General features: G+C 47.3%; 1 protein-coding gene across 4 annotated transcripts in view; it reads right to left on the bottom strand.

Annotated features, from left to right (window-relative positions):
* Positions 1–4,782: 4,782 nt before the first annotated feature.
* The window catches only part of ARMH4 (armadillo like helical domain containing 4), a 123,190-nt gene continuing 109,813 nt past the window's right edge, over positions 4,783–18,159 (bottom strand). For 3 of the 4 annotated variants that reach the window (XM_075129971.1, XM_075129970.1, XM_048853887.2), the window contains 2 exons: positions 11,236–11,370; positions 4,783–11,012 (listed from right to left, as the gene is read on the bottom strand). In XM_075129971.1, coding sequence (XP_074986072.1) covers positions 10,944–11,012; positions 11,236–11,370 — 204 coding nt within the window. In that variant the 3' untranslated portion in view covers positions 4,783–10,943. The remainder of the gene's footprint in view (positions 11,013–11,235; positions 11,371–18,159) is intronic. The other variant, XM_075129969.1, reaches the window with a different exon arrangement.

Genomic DNA, 18,159 nt, shown 5'->3' with positions numbered 1-18,159 from the left:
TTGTAAAACATGCAAAAGTGGGGAGAGTACTTCATGGAATAGAAAGCCGAAGTCACTGTCCTGAAGAGTTTGCAATCTAACGATAAATGTAACATTAGGGAGGGCCTAGGGTGAGGAGTTGCAACACTACAATCTTGTCATAAAGCAATACAATGCGACTGGCCACCACTGAAGGAAGACTGACGCACATTGCCCGGCAATATGCTTAGACAGCAAGTGAGAGCTTGATACTCACTTGTACCTAGTGAAACATTTCTGTAATATCATTGTTATTATTTCTGGTTGGGCAGCTCCAGGGGGTACGTCTACACTGCGGCTGGGAGCAAGCCTCCCAAGATCTAGGGGGTCAGGTGGATGTGAGAGCAAGAGCTACCTCCCAAACCGCAATGTCCACACCACTAGTTTTAGCACACTAGCTCGAGCTTCGCTAGCGTGAGTCTGTCTACCAATCTGGGAAGTTCGCTCCAGTTGCAGTGTAGATATACCCATGGAGGCCCCAATCAGGGTCCCATTGCGCTCGCCAGGGTACATGCACATGGTAAAAAGACAGGCCTTGCCCCAAAGAACTCACACCTAAGTGTACAATGGGAAACAGCAGGTGAGTACAACAACGAGACAGCAGAGAGAACAAAATAGCAGTGAGGTAATGATGGAGGGCATAATGAGCCGGGGTCACCACTCACCGAGCTAGGAACTCCTCAAATTAGTCTGTACGCTCCATTTGCCAGGCTGCTAGACTCTGTTCTAGGTAGGCCCTTGAATTGCATGATCAAGGTGGCCAGATCTAGAAAGCCCCCAATGGTTTAGTACCCGGCCTACTTAAGAAACTGCCTCTGTCCCCACGAGATGCCACAGAAGAGGTCAGTGAGACATTTGTTCTACAGGCCCCTGGTTCAAAAGAGATCCCGGATCCCAGCAGAGCGTTCTCCATGGAGGGCCCTTGACAACTTTGGTCACAAATAGCCTGAACCTACTGAGCTTCCTGGCAATCTGCAAAGCTCCTCTGTCTTCCTGGGCTGGCGAGTAGATGGAGGAGCACCAAGGGCAGGTATGTGGGGATAAGATGCAGGGGCTGCAAGCTCTTGATTTTCACTTGTGGTTGGTTTCTTGCTGGGTATGAATGAGTGAGGAGAAGCTAGTTTTATTCACGTTTGGGTGATTTTGTTTTTAATATATGTAAAAAGCTCACAGGTCTTCCCACCACTTTCCTTTGTGCCCACATAATAAAGTAAATAAATTGCCAGGGAATTATGAGGCTCTTGATCCCCCTGGTGGACCACAGACTGCACAAGTATGGAAACTAGTTGTTATTTAGATCAGATTAAGCACAGAGACGCACATGTACTTGTTCATTTCAACAGGGGAAAAAATAAAAACATCATAAGGCACCCTTCAAATTAATGTAAAACAGTGAGAAATGGTCAGTTCTTTACATTTTAAGATGACCCCAATGCCACTTTTAAAAATAGGTTTGAGGTAAAGGGTTCTGTCATTCCAAAAAGATCCTTCCAATGCAATTTTTTTGTTTTAGTGTTGCTGTTTTAAACAGTTTGGGAAAAGATCAAAATCACTTACATTCATTCCCACAACACTTTACAAACACAATGATCATTTCATACACCCCGGAGATGAACCATGGCAGCTGTTTAATGGGGCACAGCAGCACTGCATAACCATTTAAAAGTCAGGACAGGAAGATGAATACTGTATCCATTTGGAAACCGCAGGGGAAATATATGTAAGCGGAAAGCAATTAGCTGATATAGAAGCTGGCCAGGGTAGTGGGGTTAAAATCCTTATTCTTGCTGAAAGTGCCATGGAACTTTGAAGGCAATGTTTTTAGACAGAGAAGCCAAGGTTGGTGTACAAACACATACGTGCAATTGGACTCCTACATTCGTATATATAGTACGGCCATTTCCCACACAAATCAGGTGACTGTGCATGCAGATAGCTGGTTAGGTGTCTCTAAACTATTTGTTCCTGTAATCACTTGATTTGACAATGCAGCCGGAAAAATTGCACACACAAATATAGGTATGGACTTGCCTGTGAATGTTCACATATGGATCTTGGGCCACTATATAAAATAAAATTGGGCCTAGTGACCAGGCATTTAACTTTATGTCCCATCTGAAAGGTAGCACTGTGCTGGGGCGTCAATTCAATACTGCCTCCAAAGGAAGAGTGCGATCTACTGAGTCCCCGTTGTTTCTTGAGCACTGTGGGATTTCCTGGGGATTTCCCATGCAAGTACGGAGCAAGGTCCAATGCTGCTTAGCATAAGACATGATAAACTCTCCCACCTTTAGCCGTCCCACTTCCCAACTGGAATTTAAATTTGGCCCCAATCCTGCACTGAATTCCCTGCAGGGAGACACTTAAGTCTGTGCAGCCTGCCAATGAAGTCAACAGTCTGACCCAGGAAGTGCTAATCACACTACAGCTGATGAACACATGAGATGGGCTGGAGGCTTTCACAGCTGTTTTAAGGTAAGCTTCTTTTAACTTGAAAACGTGTAGCGAGTGCATGTATACTGCTCATTGTGCATCAGTGTTAAATGAACAAATTCAAATAAGGTGATACATATAATTGATAACGATATAACTTGTCTTAACGTAACTGGCCTCTGGAAGTCTCCTGCGTTCAGATGCCAAGCAGCATTTCCTCTGTCACAATCAATTCCAGCAGACAGGACAGCAGCTTCCTGTTTCTTTAGCCATCGCCATCTTTGCATTTAAGCATATTTAATATTTTAAAAACAAAACTCAAAAATATTCACAACTACATAAGTGATTCTGACATTTTAAAAGTCAATTGCAGTTTTCCTTTGAAGGTTCTGCCCTGCTGATCCTTGGCAGCGTGTTTCTCCAGAGATGTGGCTGCAATCAGAGCCTGCTTGTTTTTCTCCCAAGAAGCTTTTGTGCTTCTTTAATTAGAAATCTGGACTAATGTTCACTCCGGATTCCCCATTTCTGTTCCAGCAACATTCGCTGCACAAGGGACAGAGAGCAAAGTCACTGGGAACTAGGCCAAGAAGAGCTTTAACTGAAACAGTATTAAACTAAAACAATAAACCCTGTGGCTTGATGTGGACTTGCAAAAGATTTTGCATAAGCAGAATCATTTAGGCTTGTATCTGTATAACCAACTGCAGCGGGTATCCCCCACCCTCACATACATACCTATATGCATGCCAACCATGTTGTCAATGCATCGCATCACAGGGGTGGCCAAGTTAAATCCAGGTCCAGTTGGAGTCACTGGCAAAACCTCTATTGACTTCACTGGTGTAGGATCAGGCCAATAGTCTTCATACACCCCGTCCCATCCTACGTTACAGTCACAGGGACACATGGGCATGTCCTTAGCAGAGCAAACGACAGGCTGTCCTTGTCTGGGACACACTCCGCTCTGCTACTGTAAGAGGATGTGTGAACTACTGCAGGCCTAGAGCAGCCAGAGAGTCAGTTCCTCTGCTGGTGGAAATCAGGGTCGTCCCATTGATTTTAAAGGAAGACCCCAGTTTACACCAGATGAGGGTGTGACCCGTGGTGCCTGTGGCAGCCCTCACTGGAAATGCAAAGGTCAGGGCAAGCGGCAGATACTCCCAAGACTGAAATTAAGACTGGGTAAGACTGAAATTAAACTCCCCAACCAGTCACAAACTGTGCTTCTGATCTCCCCCGCCCCCCCCTCCGGGTTATCAAGAAGAAAAAAAGAAATCACACAGCTTCCTTTATTGCATTTCAGTCCTAATCAGCACCTAGGGCCAGTACAGTGAGAAGTTATTTTAAACTCTGCTCACTTATACAGAAATGTTCTTCTGACCCTAAAGGGTCAGCCACATTACCAGACGCGTGGCAACCCTCGATGTGCTCTGTATTTAGAGCACTGTAGGGAGATTCAGAGTTGGGGGGGGGGGGGGGCGGGGGAGAGCTCCCTCTGAAGTTTAGCAAAAAATGAAAAAGGAAAAAAAAATTCTCTATACAATTTCAGGTTTTCATCAAAACAAAAACAATTAAAACAGAAAATGTTTCTGTTTTCTGCAACTGAAACCAAAAGAATATTGGTGGGTTGGGGAAATTTTTTGTTGAAATGGATAACCCCAGGGAAATGTCCATTGTGGTGGGGGGGACGGGACATTTTATGTAAAAATATATATATATATTTAGGATGAAAAACTTCAACCAGATGTAATTGTTAGTGAAACACTGCAGAGGGCGAATGTCGGTGCCACATGGTGAATTTTAGCCATTATGATTTAAGATCCTAAGCAGCCTTGTCCATTTTTGCATGTTCTCTAGATGCATGTGCAACACATGAGATGCACCCACACACTAGGGTAGTGTACATGCAAAGGTGTACGTATACTCCAGCCTTTGACCTATGCATGCAATGGGCAGATTGCATACACAATAGTGTACACGTTTGAAAAATATGGTCGATATTTTACACTTTCAAATGGTTTCCATTCCTCTATATCATTTGCACAAAATAAACGCTTCCTCTAATCAGTATCTGTGCACTTGATAACAGGTCTATTTTCTTTATGAAATATTTGTAGAATCTATTTCTGGATCTCCTGGATCGTTTGCATTTAACTCCTGGAAAACTGCAGAAATATCACGATTCAGTCCCAGGCAGAATCTTGCACAGGCCCCTAAAACATGCAAACAAATCAGACAGTAAAGAAAAGAAAAGCTTGAGTCTTAAAAATATGATTCAAATATTAATAAAAAAGCCAAAGTGACAAACCATAAATCAAGGATGCGAGTCAATTAAAGGTAGATATGATGGACAGCTTTTATTTTCTGATATTTTAATTTAACAAAGTGCTACATTCCATTGGTACAATATGAGCAGTAGTTCTGGTTTGGAATAGAAAACCACAGGAAAGCACAAGGGACTGCTGTTAGCACTTTATGGAAGCCATGCAGTCCAAAAAAAAAAAAAAAATCGAATCGAAGGTGAACATCCAGCCATGATAGACGTTTTAAAATCAGCAGCTGTACAGTGAAGGTACGTTTTGTCATGACAAGAACTGCACATCAAGCAGGCCTGCTCCTCCCATTTGAACCAAAACTTTAAACAGTGAAACTCTTTTGTGATGCCTACAATAAATTGTGGCTTGTGCTAGCATAAAATTCCTAACCAGGCATCCACTGAGTAACAGAAGCAAGCTACCTGCCTTGTGCCAAACAAAGGGATCATTGCACAGTGGTTACGACTGGGCCGACGGTTTCATGATACACCCCTATTTTCGGAGGCTGATAGTCCACTGTTGCAAAGTAGGGCCAGAAACAAGTGCAGTTGTTATATTTTTTTTAAAAAGCAGTTTAAAAAAAAAGAAGTGGTTTATTTTAAGACTAAGTACAAATAAAATCAAGGAAGCCTTAAGAGACGGGAGGTTTCAGCTCTTATATAGGGTGACCAGATGTCCTGATATTCAGGGCTTTGTCTTATAGAGGCGCCTAGTACCCTGCACCCCCTGTCCTGATTTTTCACACTTGCTATCTGGGCACCCTACTCCCACAGGACACGACTCCCACCCAGCCTGCATCCCGATTATTTCAAACGGATTTGTCCAGCTACTGGTGAAACCCAGGTTGCTGTCTGGGAAGCAATTTTCAAGTCCTCTGAAGTCCTTCCGCCGTCTGCCTTTGGATCAGGCCCTAGATGGACATGCAGTTAAACGATGCGTGCATACCGAGGGCCAGCTCCACCTCCGATTGACTTCAACGGGCATTGGATCAGGCCTGGCCTCCTTTCCAAAGACATTCCAAAATGATTTTTCACTGGCAGCCTAATAATAGGCCTGGCCATTGTCTCTACTTGTCTATGCAGAGGGAGAGCTGGATCAGAAGATCCAGGTCGCAGCTGAATTCTGTGGCATGCTCCTCATCAGAGGAGAGGCTCTCCAAGCAGCTGTCTATACCAGTGCTGCTAGAATCTGCATTATGTTGCGCTGCGTGCCTGCAGCCCTCCCGAGAGGATGGTTTTGCCCAGACACTGCGTGCCTGGCTAATGACAGCCCCGTTCCTGAGGGAGTCATGATGTCAAGGGGCCCAGAACAAAAGCATAGAGGGACCAGCCCTTTCTGTGGATGTCCCTGTATCTGCCGGACTGGGGCTTTCCCTTCAAACGCTATGGAAGGCTATGCCACTTGCCTCCTCTCCAGCACCCTGCGGGAGAGGAAGAGATTAGCTGGAAACTCTGAGCCTCATTCAAAGCCCACTGATGTCAATGGGTGTCTTTCCATCGACTTCATCGGTCTTTGGATCAGGTCCTCTTGAGCGTCACCTGACAGTTTCATAGGCCCTCTGCTGCTTCCCACAGGCGGATGCACCCCGGCCCCCAGAGGGACCACAATGGCTGACATTTAACATGACCAGGAAGCATAGCGCATCTCAGCGAGCTTGGCATTTCCTGCTACGGCAGCTCATGTCTCACCATAACAGGGCCACTGAACAATTTGTTTGGTGGGGGTGCCGAGAGCCATGGAACCAAACTGCAAACCCTGCATATAATGGAAACCACTTCAAGCCAGGGGGGTGCTGCAGCACCTCCCACACCCCTACTTCCTGCACCTAAGTGCTGTTTAACCACTGGGAAGTTTGCATTTAACTGTCAGACCCTACTTCAGACACAGCTGTTACAGCCCTGTGGTTAGCACATGTGCCTGGCACAGGCAGAGTGAATAAAATCCATGATAGTACTGAGCTGTTCTTGACTGTCAAACACACCAGGACAGACAAGGAGAGAGAAATGCAGCTGTTTCATTTACATGCAGCTTCATCATTTCCGCAGGCAGCCTTCCTTTTAATTTCTTATGAACTTAATGACAGTGGGGAAAAAAGAGAAACGGTTGAGCGTACAAAGTTAGCATTTCCCAAACTACGGCTTTATTAGCACAACAAAAGGCCAGAGTGGCTGGCTAGCAGCTTTTCCAATCCAACAAGCCGACATCCCCAGCTGAGGGGCCCTGGCCACAGCAGCGTTATTTACATTCCTAGCACTGGGATCTCCTCCACCCCCATGCTTCCTCTTTTCCTGCTCAGTCAACACAGGCTACAAATCTACTGCACAGAGCCCCACACCGCTGTTACCCCTTGTGAACAGTCACTAGCTGCAGCACAATGCAGAGGCTTTCCTTGCAGACAGCCCTGCTGATTCCCAGCCGTTTGGGTCTCACTGAGTCTTCCCGAGTCCTCTGACTCTCATCTCCCCCAGCAGCTCACCTTCCCGCTACCAGCTCAGATCTGTCTTCCGGGGCGTCGCCGCTGGCAAAGAGCCCAGTGAGACCAGTTACTAACCTTGCTGCTCCTAAGTCAGTTACACCCACTCCTACAGAACGGTTCATGCCCTTAGCCCATACGTTCTTCTTTTGCCTCCCTCTTTAAGATGGGAGAAAAATTTCCACAAATATCCAACAGTTGCCTGTATAGCCTCTTGCTCCCAGCCTGCTAAAAGCTGATTCTGGCTGAGACAACATTAATTAAGCTGAGCCGGGATGAAAGTCACTCTGCTGAAGGCTTCGCTTCCCCCTTCAGACCTGGCCACAAGCCTGGCCAGGTCCTCAAAGAGACCAATGAAAAGACCTCCCCATTACCAGAAGCCCCAGCTGGAGCGGGTAGTTAGCCAGCAAAGCTCCTCATTTCGTCAATGTGGCAATACCCCAAAACCATCTTTCCTCCTCCAAGCAACTTGAGAGAGAGAGAAGAGTGGGCATTCATTCCAAGAGGAAATACTTCTCCTACCTAGGACTGATCCCTAGCTCTGAGAGAAAGTGGCTTTAACCATTTGTTATAAGAACAAACAACCCTGCCACTGGATTTAAACTGCATTTAAATAAATGCTATATGTTTCCCGGGTGGATTTAGGCAGGATCCTTGAGATCCAGACCTCATGGACAGAGACACCTCAGAGCACCAGTGAGAGGCAGAGTAGCAAGTGGCAACAGAACAAACATCCCTAGCCTGATTCTTGCTTGCATATTTATACCTGCCTCTGGAAATTTCCACTACATGCATCTGACGAAGTGGGTATTCACCCACGTAAGCTTATGCTCCAATACATCTGTTAGTCTATAAGGTGCCACAGGACTCTTTGCCGCTTTTACAGAATAAACAGGTGATTGCTGCCAGGGGATCTGGGACTGCCTAGCAAGGCAGGAAGACCAAAGACCCAGGGGTGGAAGACAAAAGTCTATCTGGAGGTATTGGGAGGGAAAGTCTGTCCCAGAGGGGTGCTTGAAGGAAGACACTCTCCAGGCGGACCCCAACATTTTGTTGGAACTGGCTCTGTTTAGCCTTAGTCCACCTCTATTTTCCACGTGTTTGTTGAGAAATCCCTGACTCACCATGCAGAGCTGTCAGATTGGAAGACTCATCAATAGGCGCATTTCAAATCCTGCTGGTGCCTTCTTTCACGCTCAAGGGAAACCACCGTAACATGGGAAAGAGATACTGCAAAGAACCTCGGTTTGAGTGAGCAAACTTGTTATTACACATCACATTTGTGCATGACATTCTGCAGTCCACTGGCCCTCCATTTCCAGAGGAAGAGCTATCACTATCCCAGAGAAGGAATCCAATTTTTCCGGTTCGCACTGTATCCACTGGTTGGTGCGTGAGCTGTTTTCTGCAGTCAGCAGCCAGTCAGATTTTCAAAGCAAAAGCCTCAGCTTTGCACACATAATCATGTTCCCATGCAGTGTTTGATCACTATCACCTGTGCATGCCAACGATAGAATTTACATACTCAAATGATGCTGGCCCCCACAGGGTGGAGGGTATGGGCAGGGTGATAGGGCAGAAGTGGGACCTCCCGGTATCTCTGGCTTCTGTACCATCCTCACAAGCCATTGGTGTAACTTTCAGGGTTTTGCTATGTCGCATCTTGGCAATTAGCCGGTCCTTTTTACCTTTACAAAGAATTCAATCATACCCTGACTATTCTTCAAGCACGTCTCTCATACTTCTTTCAAAGGTTTAGAGGGATCGATCTAGATAAACGAGCAGCCTCCTGACCTTACTTGACTCATCTTGTCTCCTCGACTCATAGTAGCTTTAGTCACGGTTCCCTGGAATAGGGGCAATTTCCAGCTTGGGAATAAGGATTTTTGCATCAGTGTAATATGGCTGCAGAATGAAGCAGCCATCTCACTGCACGCCAGAGCAGAGGAAATAAAGGGCCTTTTTTTAAAAAAAAACACAAAACATGGCACATATTCTGGGCTGAAACAACCGACCGACCAACCAGCTCAGCAGCAATGCCCCTTCTTTCCTGTCCAGTTCCAGAAACATGTTTTGCTAATTCCCTGTGTAATTTTGAGATCATCTGTACATGTTGATTCTGCTCACGCTTGCTGATGAAATGACCAGTAAGGCCACTTTCCCCCAGCCTGAGCTATCTGTGGCTGCATGTATTACAGCTTTGATTGCCTTTCCACCGATGGCCACACACACCCCGTCCTAAAACCTTTTTAAGCTATGGCTGTCTTCACTCCAGCCTCAGCTGCCTTCTGGCCTGTGCCCACATGTTCCCAATCTGACCCCATTCCACCCAAAACCACACATGCTGCAGCCCTGACTGCCTTTTCTGTTTGGCCACATGTATCCCAGCCTTGACTTCCCTCCCCACTGATGGGGCCTTTGCTATCTATGACCATACGTAGCCCAGCCATGACTGCCTACCCATCTCCAGCCACATGCATGGCAGCCTTGTGCTGGCACGACTTCTAAACCTGATCTGAATCTGGTCCAAAAAAAAATCTATCGGCCACAGGTGAGGTCCTCCTCAGCACTCAAGAGGAGGAGAGCTGCTTTTGGATGAGCCGACAGCGTGTGCTTCATTTGCCATCCCTACTGCATCCCACACACTACCTGCTTTCCTGATCAATCAGATGGCAGGACACAGCCACAGCATTATGCAGCTTCCATGATGCAGAGGGCCACAGGTGTCTGTGACGCTTATAACAGCTAGTTACCAATTGTGAAAAGAGACAGACACTCGATTATTATTTCTCTAGTACCGCTAAGAGGGCAGAGCTCTGCATGATAGGTGAACCACACCAAACAAATAATCAGACAAGCCCCTTAAGATGCAAACGCTCCAGCCTGCTTTTCCATTTCTTTTGCCTGCTTGATATTCCAATGGCACACTGAATAAAAGCTAAGAGATTCATGCAAAGAGCATCTTAGCATTTGTCAATGTGCGTGTGGTGGCATTTGTTGTGCTGTTATAATGCTGGTGAAAACTGCACTGAATATTTAGGCTGGGAATCATGTTTTGATGCCATTTCCATATGTTTTCCCTAAACATGGAACACAGTTAAAAGGAGGATTTTTTAAAAGGACAAGGGAAATTGGGGCAAGGAACGTACAAATGAGCCTATTATTATGTCCATAATTGGACTGTACTTGGGCATCTCCCTGTTGACAAGGGAGGTGGTTCAATTGTGTAGTTTGTTAATTAAGCAGAACAGCTAATTTTAGCATTGACAAACTCTAGCTCCGGTAATATAACATTTACAGTTAACTAATTGGACAGAAGTCATTCTCGGTGAAGGTTTCCATCCTGAAATTAGGTGACAGCAATAATTATGATTAGTTACCATCAGCTGGAACAAAAACATTACACTGTGATCAACACAAAGTCGCCATCCATTAGAATCAGCTCCAGCTGTAGCAACACGTATTCTGCATTTCAATGAGGAGCACTGTGTGAATGTGTAATCTCACTACTGTATAAAAACAAACATCATTGCGCATTACATTTAGAATACAGCATGCCTGTTTTGCCAGGATGTAAAAACCACTACACAGTGGCACATGGTGGCTGATAGCAGTGATGCAGCACAAATGCCTTCCTTTTGCTCCCTCCTCTCCCCTTGCCCCCGAAAAAGTCACTGGATAGCACAACGGCTCTGCAGTCGGGTTCAAAATTCATCTTCAGAGCTATCAGCTAAGAGCATTACTCGATCTTGCATGCTGTTAAATTCCCTCTGCTAAGGAAAAGAAAAGCTTAGAGTCAATTACATGGGCAAAACCTTTCAATTCCTTCACCCACCCCTCCCCCACTATAATTAATATAATCTAGAACAGTGGTCCATTTCAACCCAAACACACAATGATGCTGCACAATTAGCTTGTATCTACTTTATGAACCACAAATGGGAACAGGAGAGTGGTCAGGAGAGCAGATCTGGGTTTTCTTTACATTTGCTGTACCTTTCTTTTATGCCTTTTGGAGCCGTTTCTCCTTCGGCGATTCATGATCTTAATGCTGTAGAGCGCTCCCAGGATAAACAGGGCTCCAGCTATTCCAACCCCCACAGGAACCAGCATCCCAGACATGTATCCCGCCTACATGTAAAGGAGACAATCACAGCAATACTAAAGAGGCAAGCAATTCAAGATGGTCCTTTCCCCACTAGCGTAAGACTGCAGTGTATTTCTATGCTTTATTTTACAGTATGTTCCCAAACACAACCAAACACCCTTGAAAAAGTGGGAAGGGCTCAGAACTATTTATAACACCACCTTGCTCTTATGTCATGCTTTTCATCAGTAGCTCTCCAAATACTTTATAGGAGAGGTATCATTATCCCTTTTAAAATGCATGGAGATGCAACAATATAAATTGTCTAGCCTTCAGGTATACACATTTATCAGCCTCAGCTTTCGCATAAGAACATAGGAGCTGACAGACTAGATCAGACCTGAGATCTTCTCCAGTTCCTGACTCTAACAGTAACCAGAGCCAGCTGCTTCAGAGGAGGGTGTAAGAATGCTGCAGAAGGCAGAGGTGGGATAATCTGCCCCCCACATCAATTTTTAGTGAAAGCAAGATAATTTGCTATATAGCCTAAGATGAGGCTCTTTGCATGATACCTGGCCTATTGAGGTGTTTGTACTGCGCTCAGCACTATAGGATCTGAAGATTAGGCACAGACTAAATGAGTTTCAGACAACATCAACCCCCTCCCATGTTTTAAATCCCTGCCTGAGCCAAACTTCTAAAGCAGGGGTGGCCAACCTGGACCTGAGAAGGAGCCAGAATTTACCAATGTACATCGCCAAAGAGCCACAGTAATATGTCAGCAGCCCCCCATCAGCTCCCCTGCCCTGCTCCCAGTGCCTCCCGCCCACCGGCAGCCCTGCCGATCAGCACCTCCCTCTCCCTCCTCGCACCACCTGATCAGCTGTTTCGTGGGGTGCAGGAGGCTCGGGGGCGGGGGAGGAGCGAGGGCATGGCAGGCTCTGGGGAGGGGGGTGGGAAGGGGTGGAGTGGGGTCAGGCCTGTGGCAGAGCCAGGGGTTGAGCCGTGAGCACCCCCCGCACATTGGAAAGTTGGCACTTGTAGCTCCAGCCCCGGAGCTGGTGCCTAGACGAGGAGCCGCATGTTAACTTCTGAAGAGCCGCACGGGGCTCCGGAGCCGCAGGCCGGCCAGCCCTGGTGTAAAGGGTCAAGTTCCATTAAAAACTCTGGGTTGAAGTCACCACTGTCATATGTGGCTGCAACTCCACTGACATCACTGGAGTTACCTGTGTACGTCAGGGTGAATTTGCCCCTTTGCCTGTTTAAGGCTGGCTGGGGTTTAGAGTTGGAATGACTCTTTGCTCACTCCCAGCCTGACCAGCTGTGCTCCAAAGGCTGCACAGGGACACTGAATAACAAAGGATTTGACAACAGTTACCACCGTTCTGTACTCTTCAGAAAGGAAATAAATGAGGCACTGGATTGCAAATGCTGTGGGCAAGTGGCGCAGTGTCACTGTTAACAGGGGACCGTGGGGGAGAGAAAAAAGCCTGGGTTGTAGGCCTATAACTAATTGTGTGCCTAGACGGGCACGTCAACAGGCCCATTGCATGTTGAACACCACACCCCTGACATGAGGTGTGCCTAAATCAGAGCACAGAAATAAAGGGGCCTGGGCTTACGTGAGCTCAGGGTAGGGAACAATTGGCCAGGAGCTTCAGTTCTCTTATGGAATCATGGCCATTTCTTTGCACTCCCTGGTGCGTGGTTAATTGTGTGCTGCTGTGTGCTTAAAATGCATTCTTTGAAACTGAAGTCCCACTCAGCCAGGGCTAACGTCACCCTCCACTCAAAGGCCTTCTGTCCCACTTAGTTGGAGACTGGTCCTACGTTGAGCAGGGGGTTGGACTAGATGACCTCCTGAGGTCCCTTCCAACCCTGATATTCTATGATTCTATACGCTAGGCTGGGTCTGTGCCTGTGTGTGCACACATGCGTGTGCATGAGGAATAGCTGTTGTACAAGGATGTCGGGGGATGTGAGTACACACGTGTGTGCGTAGTGTCTGTCATTGTGCAAACATATGGCTGCAGAGAACAATGGTCATCCTCCATTTTGGAAGGCGGGGTTCTGGACTGCAGAGAACAGGACACACTGGCTTGGTGCAGGCTCTCATTGCTGGGCTAATACCTACATAGAAATAATTAGGCTGTTAAATACAAGCTCTCCATTCTGTAATAAGGAGGACACCACGTAGACGGGGGCCACACTGGCATTGGCAGGGAGTCTCTGCAATGCCTACTAAAGCTGGGCAAACAATGGATATTTCAGTTTGCTGGAAATTCTGGGGGAGGGCGAATTGTTTCAGGTCAACCCAAAATTGAACATTATTAAAATTTAGGGCAAATGAAAAGGTCAGGACAAAATGCTTCATCTAGAGTGTTTCGTTTTGATTTCAAGTCTCCCCGCCCTGTTTTAAAAATAAAATTGAAGGTAATTTTGAGAGAAAAAGTTGCTTTAGATCAAAAGTGTCAAAACAAAACTTACGATTTTTTCCCCCAACTGAAATAAGTCACCAAAATCAGCACGAATTTGCTCAATATTCTGCTCAACCTGGATCGGCTGTTTCCACCAGTACAATGTTTTGGCTGAAAAATTTTGCCCAGACAGGACCAGGAGGAGGGAGATGCTGTGGACATGGTAACAGGGCAGCAACAGGACCTAGGTTTAAACTGACCCAGTGGCCCAAGATTTCCTGCCCAGAGGGATGCTATTCCAGCCCAGCAGCTGACATAGTGGCTGGAGAGGAGTTGTACGACTGTGCCCACAGATTGGGGAAAGACGGTAAATGCCCAACTCCATCCCGCTCCCGCTTGATTCCATGCACAAAGCCAAATTACTCTGCCTGTCTGTAAGGAGGGGTGACTTTCCTGCTGCATAATTTAAGTGGGCAGTACAGTAAAACTAAGGGAATGCTGTTATCACAGCTGAGACGCGACATGTAACTCAGCCAAGAAAAGAACACCCGCTGTGAGAAATGCAGCTAGGATAACCTGATTTAAATTCACTACTGATTATAAGCAAATTTGCATTGCCTGGCAGTTTATAATCTGGGAAATGGCCAGTAACCAAAAAAAAAATAAAATGAATATTTTGGAAATAACTGCTAGATTTACAAAAACACTTTTTAAAAAATGTGTGTTGTTTTACATTTTACTGTTTTAAATGAAAATTAACCCACATTTTTAGTGCTCCTACGGTTTGGGTGCACCCAAAATTTGCACGTACAAACAGCTCTGGCATTGCACACACAGCTGAGTCAGTCAGGTCCTTACCCTTCCATATATGCACACACAAATGCAAGTGTAAGTGTCCAAAATGGTTTTGACACATGCAGATGGATACATGCACAATTCAGAGGCCTGCTGAAAATGGGGGCCTTTTAGTTTTGGTCCTCATTCATTTGCAATCATACACATTCAGCTGAGGGAGTCTCAGGCTCGAACAGAGGTGGGCAAACTACAGCCCAGGGGCCGCATCCAGCCCTCCAGACATTTTAATCCGGCCCTCGAGCTTCCGCCGGGGAGCGGGGTCCGGGGCTTGCCCTGCTCCAGTGTTCCAGCTGGGGAGTGTGGTCAGGGGCTTGCCCAACTCCGTGCTGCTCCCAAAGCAGCAGCATGTCCCCTCTCCGGCTCCTATGCGTAGGGGCAGCCAGGGGGCTCCGCACACTGCCCCTGCCCCAAGCACTGCCCCCGCAGCTCCCACTGGCCAGGAACTATGGCCAATGGGAGCTGCAGGGTGGCGCCTGTGGACAGGGCAGCGCACAGAGCTGCCTGGCCATGGGTCCACGTAGGAGCCGGGGGGGGGGACATGGCACTGCTTCTGGGAGCTGCTTGAGGTAAGCGCCGCCCAGAGCCTGCACCCCTGACCCCCTCCCGCACCCCAACCCCTTGCCCCAGCCCTGATCCCCCTCCCACAAGCTGAACTCCCTCAGTCCCAGCCCGGAGCACCCTCTTACACTCCCGACCCCTCATCCCCAGCCCCACCCCAGAGCTCACACCCCCAGCCAGAGCCCTCACCCCCCACCCCCACATCCCAACCCCCTGCCTCAGTCCAGAGCCCCCTCCCGCATCCTGACTCCTCATTTCTGGCCCCACCCCAGAGCCCACGCCCCAGCCGGAGCCCTCACCCCATCCCGCACCCCAACGCCCAATTTCTTGAGCCTTCATGGCCCGCCATACAATTTCCATACCCAGATGTGGCCCTCGGGCCAAAAAGTTTGCCCACCCCTGAGCTAGAAGAATCTGACACATGCTTCTTGACCGTAATTGCTTTTCTTCCATAAACCGCTAAGTGGAAAAATGCTATTTGGCACGCATTGCCTTTGGATTTTAATCTGGAGAATGAAAACGCATACTTTCCCCTGCGAAAGAAGTTGTTAGTGAGAGCTGATTTATACACTGTCCACATCATAAACCCCTCTTAATATCATGGCTCTCTTTGAGCTGTTACAGGACTGTAGCCTTGTTGGTCCCAGGACATTAGAGACAAAGTGGGTGAGGGTCCAACAAAAGATATTACCTCACCCACCTTGTCTGTCTGGTACAGGAATGGCTCTTCCCATAGTAACAGCTTTATCCCTGTATCCCAAGGGCTGAGGAATGTGTTTGCCGTTTGTTTGCATTCACTGTGTGTTTAATGGCACATTACCGCATGCTGCAAGTGCATTTTTTGAAAGTGTAGCCTCCCTCAAAAGGAAAGTTACTGCAAAAGGAGGTTCGGAAGAATACAGTTGAATGGCTAAATTTCAGAGAGTTAATTAAGGTGCCTTAATTGTGTGACCTAATTAATACACTATGGGCATTTCTATTCCTGGAACTTTGCCGTGAGTGCAGACCACAAGGGGAGGTTGAAATGCTTGCTGTTAGCATTAGCCCAGGCATGGTTTCCAATCCAGAAAGCTGTGTTTGTTCTGTGTTCGAATCTTGATTCTCTAGTCAGCCACAACCCTAGCAAATCTGTGCTCCTTTCTAGAGCTTCCTCATGCAATTGTGTCAGGGTCCTGTATCCAAATGCCTGCAGTATGGGCTAAATCCTGGCCCTACTACCTCACACCCTAGCCCGTGGAGTACTGCATGTATACTCAGTGGGAAACCCCACTTCCGGGGCGGCTGTGTAGCCACTCCTCTGCACCCAGCCCTGGGGGCGGAACCTGACTGCTCCCATGAAGGTGATGTTTGGCAGGGAGTAGGGCCTGCCTGACTCCACAGGGCTTGGAAGGGTCAACAACATAGGACTTTAAAGAGGCCACACGGGCATCACTCTACATGCTGGCTGCACGTGGGATAGAGCTAACTGGGGCAAAGAACCCCCCTCATGACATTTGGAAGAGGGGGAAGACACTCCCATGATCCCTAACCCCCCCAAAACCGAAGAAGAAAGGGGACATCAGTTTAGTGACCCCTTATCTGACCATCCCCTGTGGCATTTCCACAGCCCCTGAATGGAGCCCAAAGACAGGATTGCATGGATGGCTCGTTTACATGCACTCCCTGCCTCCCAAAGCGGTTCCACACAGCGTTCTCGCAGAACCACGGCATACTCCCTTCGGCACAGGACCTGAGCCATCAGAGGTCAGATGGGCTGGTGGAGAATTGGGACAGGAGGCAGTAAGGGGTTCAGGTGGCCAGAATTTTGCCATATACTAGTCCGAGTGCAATCCTGAGCAGAGAAGAGAAAATATTAAGCCTAAATCTTACTAGGAGTCTCAATCGGAAAAAGGATACAAGAGGTTGAGTGCGTAGTTTTATTTAGCATTTTATGTTGGGGTGTTTATTTTTTTGAACTGGAACAAAGTGTTACTAGATAATATAAAGTAGCATGAAAAAAAAATCAGCCCAGTATAATTCCCATCCCCTGGGATGTCTGTGAATCTGAGGCAAATCCCTCCATAATGTGGACGCTAACAGATTATTTTTTTTACACTGGAACAACGGCAGTAAAGCCTGGGTTGGGACACAGCAATGAAATACGGCACCAGCCTGCAACAGGCTCAATCGATATTAGAAAGAACAGAGCAATTCCAATTTGAAATTGCAGAGTGCACAGGCATTTGCAACAGGGAAAGGAAAAAGCTGGAGAGGGAAAGAGGGAAGTGCCAGGAGGAGCAAAATGAAAGATATACACTCAGTGAGAAGAAAAATGACACCAAGTCAGTGCAATGAACTGGGGTAGCTTTGGCATTAGCAGGCGACACATTTGCGTGCATGCTACTCAGGACACTCAATCTTGGTCTTTGTTTTCCTCATGAAGATGGTTTTCTCCCTCCCTCGCATCTTGAGACTTTTGGGGTGGACTGGCTGAGTCCTAGGCTAAGATGCTTTGCTAAAAGCCCCCACACCGGACCTCCTCCCTAGTACAGGCAGACAAGCACCTCAACACAGGAGGGGTAGAAACTCACCTTAATCCCCTCACACACGCCATTCCAGGAAAACTGCTATCCTGATCCCTTCTCCCCCATTACATTGATGAGCTCAGGTTCTGGTAGGCGGTGCTGGGTGGGGGTGAGTGGAACTGCTGGGATCAGTGTTATTTTCCCCTTCTGATCATTGGTCCAGGCCCTGAGAGCTTTCGTTCTGGTCTTGCCAAAAGGGGTTCTAAGCCCTAGTGAGTCACAAAAATGTGTTTCCAAGCTCAGGGGCCACCTGATTTATTCTTCTTTGGTTTCCATTTCTTTGTTGTCAATGAAATAACATTGCAGTAGCTTCACAACATTACAAAATTGGTATTTCTCCCTGGGCAATGTCTGAGAAGCTGTTTGAGTCCCACCCTGCGGCTGGTGCAACAGGTCCTCCTTGAGTCCACCGATAACTCCCCAGGGAAGTGAACAGAAC

This window comes from Caretta caretta, chromosome 6 (genome assembly GCF_965140235.1).
Source record: "Caretta caretta isolate rCarCar2 chromosome 6, rCarCar1.hap1, whole genome shotgun sequence".
Taxonomy (NCBI): domain Eukaryota; kingdom Metazoa; phylum Chordata; order Testudines; family Cheloniidae; genus Caretta; species Caretta caretta.
This window is presented reverse-complemented; position numbering and strand designations above follow the sequence as displayed.